Here is a 10,340-nt window from a genome sequence, read left to right on the forward strand (position 1 = left end):
CGGAGGCCAGAATCGGAGCAAAACCACCGGCGAAGATTGGAGCCAGGACGAAGGCCGGATCCAGAGGGGCGCCCCCAGTGGCGACCGGGGACGGAGGTACGCCTGCAGCGGAGGCTGGGGACGGAGAGCGTGAGGCAAGTCGTTGCCTTCGGGGTGACCGTGAGGCGGCGGTACGACATCCCTTTCGCGTCCAGGCGGCGGTACAACGTCCTTTTCGTGGCCAGATGGTGGTGCGACTTCCCCTTCACGGCCAGACGGCCGCGCGATGTCCCTTTCGAAGCCTTGGGGCTGAGCTGAGTGCACTGGGAAGCTCCGGGGCGGAACGGAGCTGTCCTGGAGGTCCTGAAGCAGAACAGAGCTCGTCTGGAGACCTTGGCGTGGAACTGAGCTCGCCTGGAGACCTTGGAGCTGAGAGGAGCTCGCCTGGAGGTCCTGGAGAGAGGCCGAACTCTCCTGGAGGTCCTGGGACAAAGCCGAGCTCTCTGTAGGACTCTGAAGCGGAACAGAGCTCTTTTCAGGACTCTGAAGCGGAACGGAGCTCTCTTCAGGACTCTGAAGCGGAACAGAGCTCTCTTCAGGACACTGAAGCGGAGAGGAGCTCTCGGAGACACTCTGTGACAGAGAGGAGCTTTCTGTGGAGGCCTGGAGCGGAGCTGAGCTCTCCTGGAGGTCCTGGAGCGGAACTGAGCTCTCGTGGAGGTCCTGGAGCAAATCTGAGCACTCGTGGAGGTCCTGGGGCAGAGCTGAGCTCTCGTGGAGGTCCTGGGGCAGAGCTGAGCTCTTGTGGAGGTCCTGGGGCAGAGCTGCGTTCTCGGGGAGGTCCTGGGGCAGAGCTGCGCTCTCGTGGAGGTCCTGGGGCAGAGCTGCGCTTTCCTGGACGACCTGGAACGGAGCTGAGCTCTCCTGGACGACCTGGAACGGAGCTGAGCTCTCCTGGGCGACCTGGAACGGAGCTAAGCTCTCTGTGGAGACCTGGAGTGGGAAGGAGCTGTCCTGGAAACCCTTGAGCGGGAAGGAGCTGTCCCGGAAAACCTGGAGCGGGAAGGGGCTGTCCCGGAAATCCTGGAGCGGGAAGGGGCTGTCCTGGAAACCTTGGAGTGGAACAGAGCTGTCCGGGAAACCCTGAAGCGAAGCTGTTCTCTCCTGGAGGTCCTGGAGCGGAGCTACACTCTCCTGGAGGTCCTAGGGCGGAGCTACGCTCTCTTGAAGGTCCTGGAGCAGGCTGAGGATCTCCTGGAGGCCCTGGGGCGGAGTGGAGCCATCCTGAAGAGCCTGGAGCAGGGCGGAGATCTCCTGGAGGTCCTGGGGTGGAGCAGAGCCATCTTGGAGGGCCTGGTGCAGGGCCTGGAGCAGGGTGGAAATCCCCCGGAGGTCCTGGGACGGAGTGGCGCTCTCTGGGAAACTCTGGTGCGGAACGGAGCTCTTCGGTAAACACTGGAGCGGAATCGTGCTTTCGGTAACGGGAGAGAGATGGTGGAGATCTGCGGTGACCATCCCTAGTTCCCGGGTGAGAAGCTGGATAAACCGGGCGCACGAGCCGAATTCGCCACCATAGGTGCTCCACAACTCACTGGCAAGAGAGAGGGATTCTCCAGACAGCAGAGAAATGTGGAGGGCGATCTTGTCTGCTTCAGTGGGGTAAGAGGACGAATAAAGGTCTATATATTCACCGACGCTCCGTATAAATCCGCCCCACTCAGCCCTGTCGCCGGAGAAGCGAGCCGGGAAATCCATGATGTCATCACGGGGGCATGGCGCTGCCGAGCATGATCCGCGTGAAACGGCAGCGGACTTCCGGGTTTTCCCCGAGGCGGAGCTTGGCTGCCGCTTCATCATGGTAGAGTGAATCCTACCTCCGAGGTTCGGTTCGCGCCGGGACCACGACGGTAATCCGATCATTTTCGTTCCCTAGTGTTTTCTTTCTTTTTTTTTTTTATTTTATTTTTTTATTTATTTATTTATTTTTATATCCTTTTTAGGAGGTTCGTTATTCTGTCAGGGTGCGAGCGAAACAGAAGGCGAAAGCCGGAGTACAGCTCGCTTGGGCTTTAATGCACGTGAGGGAGAGAGAGAGATACGAACACACACACACAGACACGCATACGCGCACACACACACAAGCACAAGCACACGGCAGTCCTATGGTTGAGAAAGTCCGAGGTGCGCTAGATGACCCGAGATGCACGGGGAGGTGAAGCGCAGCCGGTATGGGATTGTGGAGTCCGGATGGAACGGACAAGTGGAGTCCTGGATGCCAACCGGTACGTGAAGACATGCAGTACGGAAAGTCAAACATAAACAATAACGAACGGGGAGTGAATGTGAGTGAGGGGTTTATGTAAGAGCGGGGGGGGGGGAGTGATGAGCTTCAGGTGTGCCACGTTAAACCTGGAGCTTCAGAGAGAGTGGAGGCATGAGTGATGATGAGCTCCAGGTGTGCATGGTTAAACCTGGAGCTCTATGGAGAGTGGAGGCATAGAGAGCCACCAAAGGGGGCGTGGCAGGTGGATCCCTGACATATACTGTACAGTATTTTTTTCAATCTGGATTTGGGCCTCATCATAACACAGAGACAACGCTAGTTAAAGTGGTAAATGACCTGTTATTGGCCTCTGATCAGGGTTTTCTCTCTTTCCTTGTTTTGCTTGACCTTAGTGCAGCTTTTGACACCATTTATCATACTATCCTGATTGTTAGACTAGAGAACGTTGTTGAAATCAAGTGAACAGCTCTCTCCTGGCTTAGGTCTTATTTGACTGATTGCTATAAGTTTGTTGATGTAAATGGTGTGTTCTCCACACTCTCTGAGGTAAAGTTTGGTGTTCCACAAGGATCTGTCTTAGGCCCACTGCTTTTCTCTTTATATATCCTGCCTCTGGGTGAAATTATACATAAACATGGCATTTACATTCATTGACTTTAATCTTTCCTTTGAGGCTCACGTGAATAATATTACCAGGATCACCTTCTTTCACTTTAGAAATATTGCTCAAATTTGAAATATGATGTCATTACAGAATGCAGAAAAACTAGTTTATGCTTTTGTTACATCTAGATTAGACTACTGTAATGACTTTCTGTCTGGGTGTCCAAGTAAGCGCATAAATAAGCTTTGGTTAGTTCAGAATGCTGCAGCAAGTGTCCATATACAGATCTAGGAAATATGACCACATCACCCATTTTAATCAGTCTACACTGGCTCCCAAAAAATCTTGCATTGATTATAAAATACTACTACTGACGTATAAATCACTTAACGGTCCCACGCCGCAGTATCTGAGTGAACTACTGTAACAATATGATAGTCCATGCGTACTTAGATAAAAAGGTGCAGGCTGTTGGAACCTCAAATAATGAAGACTACAGCCGGGGGCACATCTTTCTCTTATAAAGCCCCACAGTTATGGAACAGCCTTCTAATCAGACACAGTCTCAGTGTTCAAGTAGAGAGTAAAAACATGTTTATTTAGTCAAGTCTTTTATCAGTAGATTTTTCTTAGGTAAAGGAGCAGATCTGGTGGGATCATGGATATAGAGTGTGCGGTGAACTGGGACATTTGTATGCTGTCATCCCCTCACTCTTACACATTCACTCAGGTTTGTTGATGGTGGTGTGGTGGGTCATCTCTTATCCCAGAGATCCCTCATGTCTGTGTTACCTTCTGACTCTCCCTATTAGTTATGCTGCCATAGCAAATCTTGCCGGAGTCCCCGACTGCAAAGTGTCCTTAACTTTTATTAAACAATAAGGACACATAATAATCCATATCCTTCTCTTCCTGACACCCCTCTCAGAAAAATGCTGTATATATTCAGCCACTATAAAAAACATAGAATTTATCTGTAAAATTCAAAGCAATAGATTAATGTGCTTCCTCCAAGACAAGTAAAGTTCCACATCTTCCATATCTTCTCCTGCTCCTGGATGTTGGATTACCTCACAGACCGATCACAGTATGTGAGGAATCATGGCTGTGAGTCTGACATGGTTTTCTGCAACACTGGAGCCCCGCAGGGAACGGTTCTGGCCTCGTTTTTCTTCACCGTCTACACTGCAGACTTTATGTTCAGCTCAGCAACCTATCACTTGCAGAAGTTTGCTGATGACTCTGCCATCACGGATGATGATGACAGAGGACTGATCCAGAACTTTGTGGACTGGTGCCAACTGAGCACCCTCTAGATAAATTAGGGGAAAATAAAATAACTGGTCTTGGATTTCCGTAGGCACAAACGAACTTCACCAGTGAACCTTCAGGAAAGGACATTGAGAGAGGTCTATTATGAATACCTGGGTGTTCATCTAAACAGCAATCTGAACTGGACATTTAATACTGAGGCAATTTACAAAAAAAGGACAGAGCAGACTCTTTTTGCTGAAGAGACTAAGGTCTTTTGGAGTCATTGAGAGCTACTAAAGACCTTTTTTGACCCTGTGGTGGCCTCAGCCATCTTCTATGGTGTAGTCTGCATCTTTACTGCAGACAGGAAGAGACTGGACAAGCCCAGGAAGGCCAACTCAGTCCTGGGAATTCAATATACAGGAGGTGGGCGAAAGGAGGATGTAAGCAAACTATCATCATTACTGGAGAACGACTCTCACCCCCTGTATGAAACAGTTTCATCTCTAAACAGCTCCTTTAGTGACAGACTGTTACATCCTGTTGCAAGTGTCTGAAGGAGCGATACAGACGTTTTATTCTCCCCGCTGCTATTAGACTTTACAATCAGAGCTGCTCCCAGTGAACCAGTTACCAAAATATACACTGTTGTTGTATTTTTAACTGTGCAATAATAAAAATTACAAAGTTTTTAATGCAATAAATGTACACTAACACTAATGTAAAGCCATGCAATATTACCTATGGATGTGCAATACGTTTGAAAGTGTAACTACTTAAATTATTAAGTACTTTTCTTTTTCTTTTGTATTTATACACTGTAATGTATATTCTTTATGTAAGTGTGTGTGTGTGTGTGTGTGTGTGTGTGTGTGTGTGTGTGTGTGTGTGTGTGTTTAAGTCATTTAATGTTTCTTTTTCTTTCATCTTACCATAGGGATGACATGGATGCAAGAACTAATCACTCTGGTATTATGCAAAGGAGATCCAAAAATATCTCAAACACAACCTTATTGGGCACGGGCTCCATGGATTGAACAATACTACTGCCCTAACATTCTAAAGGCTTTTAAAGGACCTCGGCTTCTTACCACTCATCTGCCATACAAACTCCTGGCTCCTGCACTCCAAGGCTCCAAGGCCAAGGTGTGTGTGTGTATATATATATATATATATATATATATATATATAGATAGATAGATAGATAGATAGATAGATAGATAGATAGATAGATAGATAGATAGATAGTCAGGCGGTCCTCTGTTACACAAGTGAATATATTGTGTGTCCACATTTCTCTAATGCCAATATATAGAATATGTGCTGACTAGATAAGTGCTGGTATGAAATAAATCTACTCAATGTGGCACACACACTACACCCAAAACAATGCTTTTTCTAGTATGTATTAAATAACTATAACCTCCCAAAACAGGATTTAGCGTTTTGGTATATTGCAATGTTGGAAAATGAATCCTTTATTATTAAAAGATTATTGTTGTATTTACATGTACATTACTACAATTTCATGTACACAGTGTGGTACCATTGAGGCAAGTATGAACACAGCATTTGCACTAAAACTGAATTTTACAATTTTTTTTATTTTTAACATAAATAAGCCGCACCATGTGAATTAGTTCTGAAACTAATTAACTTTACAAAGGCTTTAATGAAAGAGAGTGTCTGTTACACGGTGTAACGGGTGAAATATGTTGTGGCTCCTTTAAGAGCAGAGCGCCATTTTGGGAACAGCACGTCACTGCATTCTGCCGGTATTACTGCATGTGTGTGCGCGTGTGATACTGAGGGTTATGTGCTCATTATTTTCTAATGCTCATTTCTAAGTTTCTTTGACTAACCCATAACGTTGTTGCCAAGAAAAATAAAAAAGCACGAGTTTTGGAAACCTGTCTGTGCTTATATGATTTAATTTGCAACTGGAGTTAGCGAGCTCTCCCTTCACCCAGACTCAACGCGTTACAACGGCTTGTATCTAAACAGTAGCCGACCAAGAAAGTCATTGTTCACTGTCTTCCTCCTTCCTTTCACAACTATTTCTCTCTGGAGTTTATCTTTTGTCATCGTCGTGCGTTTAAAAATCAACACCGGTGGAAGTTTTTCTCCCGATGATGCCGTGCAGCTCAGAACACAGGTGAGGTGCGTTTTTTCGTTTCCGTTCGGAAATTTCATTGGTCTAATGTAATGGGGTTCAGTTTTTTGGCTTGAAGTTTGTGAAACCGGGAAAAACCCAGAAAAAAATCCATAAATTAGCCGCTTCGTTGTTTAAGCCGCGGGGTTATAGTCCGAAAAATACGGTATATGATTTGAGAGCATGATCAGTGTCAATACATCAAAAACTAAAATAATTAGCAGAATATAAGCACTTAATTAATATAAAAAAATTATTAAAAATTAAAATCTAATACTTGAACAGATAATGAATGGGCATCTATATGTACATATTTGATGCTATGAGAAGCAGGATAAAGTAGAATGATTAAATTGAAAAGTTTTTGCAGAGTGTTAAAAGTGACACTTTTAAATACATTTATTCTTTGCCAGTTTTAATTTTACAAAGAACTGTATGTGTTCACGATTACTTTGCAATCAAATTGGTCATGATGGAGGTACGAAGAGACGAAAAATGCTCTGAATCACCCCTCATCACACTGTGGATCCATGGCAGGTATGATGAGATCTTTATGAAAATAGCATCCTGATCTCTAGTGCATGCCTCATCATAGGAAAGGATTCCAGCAGCATAGACTTTTTTGGTAGCAGGATTAAGGAGGGTCAAAGCTCCACCTGCATCTCCATAGCACACATTCTCCTGGAATTTAGTGCGGGTCGTCCTGATCTTATCATGATTTGCGGTACTCTGTATAATTGGAAGGGAGAGGAACTTAAGCCTATCAGAGAAATAAAGAAACGGGCCCCAGCCCCAACCAGCAATGACACCCTTCTGTCCCTCTCGCTCCTCCAGGTTGTCATCTTTTTCAGGCAGAGGAATAGGGAAAACAGTGTCACTGAAGCTCACTGGCTCTTTCAGCTGGATCAGCGCCAGGTCATTGTCTATATCTGAGGCATTCTGGTAAGCTGGATGTAGAAACACCTGTAGTGAATGAAAATAAGATATAGGCAAATTTAGGCAATATTTTAAAAATCTAGAAAATAAAGTAGTGTCCAAAATTAGAGTAATATATATGTCTACAATCTTGGAGTATCAAGACTACTCCTTGCCAGCTACATGTGTTACTGGTTCATTCAACATGCAGTACAGCTTTAAACTAATAGAATATATATATAGCTTTGCACTTGCTTATAAAGAGAAAATTTCACCTTCTCCACTGCCACTTCATTAGAGGCATCAGCTTTGGAACGCTGGACGACACCCAGATAGACTTTTGGAATCAAGGGCTCTTTTCCCCTGCTATCTTTTTGTGTCTTCCTCACAAATAGATTCCTGCCAGCAGTCAGAATCCACTGTGGGGCGATCAGCGCTCCTCCACCGATGCCCCCATCCAGCTTGCTGTCACTGAGGTACACCAAGGCCTGCCAGGGAACATTTCCAGGTGTAAGGAGACCACCAACCATACGCCTGGTCCTCAAGGCTGCATCGGTGATCCCTGTTACAAGGCATGAGTATAAAAAGTTACAACTAGTGTGGCTAAGTCCAGAGTGCACATTTATATGACAGATCATGAAGTATTGACTCAAATGATGTTTTTAATTATCAGAAAGTTGGAATTTCTCTCTCTACTCCATTTAAAATGTATCATCTCTATCCCCAAGTTCCTACCAAGCTGTAACAAAGATGTAGCAAATAAAACCTTCCTCTTAAATTGTACTGACTGCAGTTTGTGCATTCAGCATTAGACATTCACTTTTTTACACGATTTATTTTTTTTGCTTGAAATTCTAGTTTTACAAAATCATAAGCGAATAACTTAATTAAATGTCGAGTTAATTTCTAAAGCTTTTATTGCTTAACAATTAGTGATCTGTTCATGATTTATTTTTAACATAAAGCAATAAGAATGAATCGCATACTGCTTTGTATGTTGTTAGATCTGTGATGCCATGGCAAACAGCAGGCTACTTTTTCCATTATTTCTTTTAATTTGGTAAAGTGATATGCATCTTTAATACCATCAAGATCTTCCTGGAACTACTTTAGCTGTGCATTAAATGTGAAATAATTGCTGCCCTGTGTTATGGTGTTAAGGACATTTTGTGCTTTTTATCCAACTAACATTGTGGACTGTCAGCTTTTAATGTAAAAAAAAAAAAAAAAAAAAAAAAAAAAAGACATAATTTCAAACTCCAGCATCAGAAAATAAAACGACTGGTACTCGAAACTCTTTCTGAACATTGCATAATAAACCACCATATTAACAATTAAATCCATTTATATAAATGTACAGTATACAATATACAGTCTGCCATAAAAGTAATTGTGTAAGTTTTACTGTTGTAAAAATTACATCAGAAATTAGAACATGATCATAAACTTTAGATTTGTATTGCAGCCGGAACAACCAACAATTTTTCACTATTCACGTTTTGATTTAAAATTGTCTTTTTCCATAAACTTTTAAACATTCCTTACATACTTCACTGGATACTGATTTAAACAATTTCCATATCGGATCAATAAAGTATTCTAAATCTGATTGATTGATCTAACAATCATACCTGCAGTAAGCTCTTTTGTCCCATCCAACACATGTGCTTCTAATAGACAGATCATTGATCCAAAGAGGAAAACTGCTACAAAGAACCTGTGGAGAACAACAGACCACATTAAAAACTCATGCATTTACTGTAAGTTTACTACCAAGAGTTTACCTTTTCGAAGAATAGACTCTTTTCTTGCAATTCTTATATAAGCTGTCCTGTAATTATTATTACTTCCTAATTAAGGTGGGAACTTACCTCTTCATGATCTTCTCTTTTAAGAGGAATAGTGCCGTATAATCAGGACTGATCTACGAAATTGTGATTGTACATACACTATTTATACCTGCTCACCTACACTTGTTCTTGTTAAACACACAGTGATGATTCAGAAAATTTCACAATCAGAGAAGTTCGATCTTGGCAGAATACTAGGTTTTGGGGCAGGTTTGTGTAAGAGAGACAGGTTTGTAGACTGCAGGTTTTAATCAGTGTCATGAAGAGTGTACACAAATACCAGGACAGAGCAATTAGCTAATAATTCAATGTCCTTTTGTCCCCCAAATAGACAAACATGACTAGCATAAGTTTTGTTAGCAGGGTGATCCTACAATTATCATTTTTGTCTAACTGCTATTACAATTTTTGTATTAATTGTATTATGATATTAACAAATGATGTCACATTATAGATTGAATGAAAATGACTTTCGATCAGAGGCCAAAAATGTTTTCTTATTTCAAGCTTTCAAGTTTTAAAGTTTAAAATCTTATTTTGGCAGTTAAGACATTTGATTAATATTTCTTCCATAACACCATCTGATGTTAGTAAGAATGGTTTTAAAGTTGTTGTTTTTTAGCCATGTTACTGTGCTAGTATTAGTACTAGCTTCATACACAAAACCGCCTTAATCAATTTAAAATCACCGACAGAACAATTTCTTAAATTGAAAAAAAGTATTCTTGCATCTTTAACTAATTTAATCCAAATACTATTTTATATAATTAAAAATTAGACTACCAAAATAGGCTTGGACTCTATGTATCTGCATTTTCTGAATCTGAATTACATGTTTTTTTGTAAATGGTGATTAAGAAATTTTACAACAAATGATGATTTCACAAAATTCTACATTTGCGCATGCCATGCCTGTCTAGGTTTGGTTGATAAATAATAGCACTTGAGTGTGGATATTGCGCGCTGGATATTGGTCATGGACAGTGTGTCAGAGAGTCAACAGATATGACAAATCCAGGGTTTTCCCCCTGTTGTGGAAATGTTGCAGGACAAAGTTCACAGATTTGTCAACTTGCAGAGAGCCAAAGAATAATGAACCTCATTTTATATACAGTGGAACCTCTGGTTACGAACGCCCCGGCATACATATAATTCAGGTTTTACGAATCGCAGTTCATAAAAAATGTTGCCTCTAGTTACGAGAAATTTTTTAGGATACGAGCGTTGCGCACGGGAAAATCGCAGGCAGGTTAGTTTTTTTACGTATCGCCACGTGCTCTCGCTGCGCTCTCGTGCAGCACA

At 42.6% G+C, this 10,340-nt stretch overlaps 1 protein-coding gene across 1 annotated transcript; it reads right to left on the minus strand.

Moving 5' to 3' along the window:
- Positions 1-6,654: 6,654 nt before the first annotated feature.
- LOC124391382 (haptoglobin) lies at positions 6,655-9,167 on the minus strand. Its single transcript, XM_046857925.1, has 4 exons — positions 9,060-9,167; positions 8,820-8,905; positions 7,464-7,750; positions 6,655-7,236 (listed from the first exon to the last, which is right to left on the minus strand). The coding sequence occupies exons 1-4, from the start codon at positions 9,065-9,067 to the stop codon at positions 6,721-6,723; spliced, it is 897 nt and encodes a 298-aa protein (XP_046713881.1). The 5' UTR covers positions 9,068-9,167; the 3' UTR covers positions 6,655-6,720.
- Positions 9,168-10,340: the final 1,173 nt, after the last annotated feature.

This window comes from Silurus meridionalis, chromosome 9 (assembly GCF_014805685.1).
Source record: "Silurus meridionalis isolate SWU-2019-XX chromosome 9, ASM1480568v1, whole genome shotgun sequence".
Classification (NCBI taxonomy): domain Eukaryota; kingdom Metazoa; phylum Chordata; class Actinopteri; order Siluriformes; family Siluridae; genus Silurus; species Silurus meridionalis.

Excerpts from the sequence above, each read along its gene's own strand:
- LOC124391382 (XM_046857925.1), bottom strand. Across the intron at positions 7,751-8,819 it reads GACAAAAGAGCTTACTGCAG|GGATCACCGATGCAGCCTTG; the intron begins GTATGATTGTTA and ends GCCTTGTAACAG. Across the intron at positions 7,237-7,463 it reads ATGAAGTGGCAGTGGAGAAG|GTGTTTCTACATCCAGCTTA; the intron begins GTGAAATTTTCT and ends CATTCACTACAG.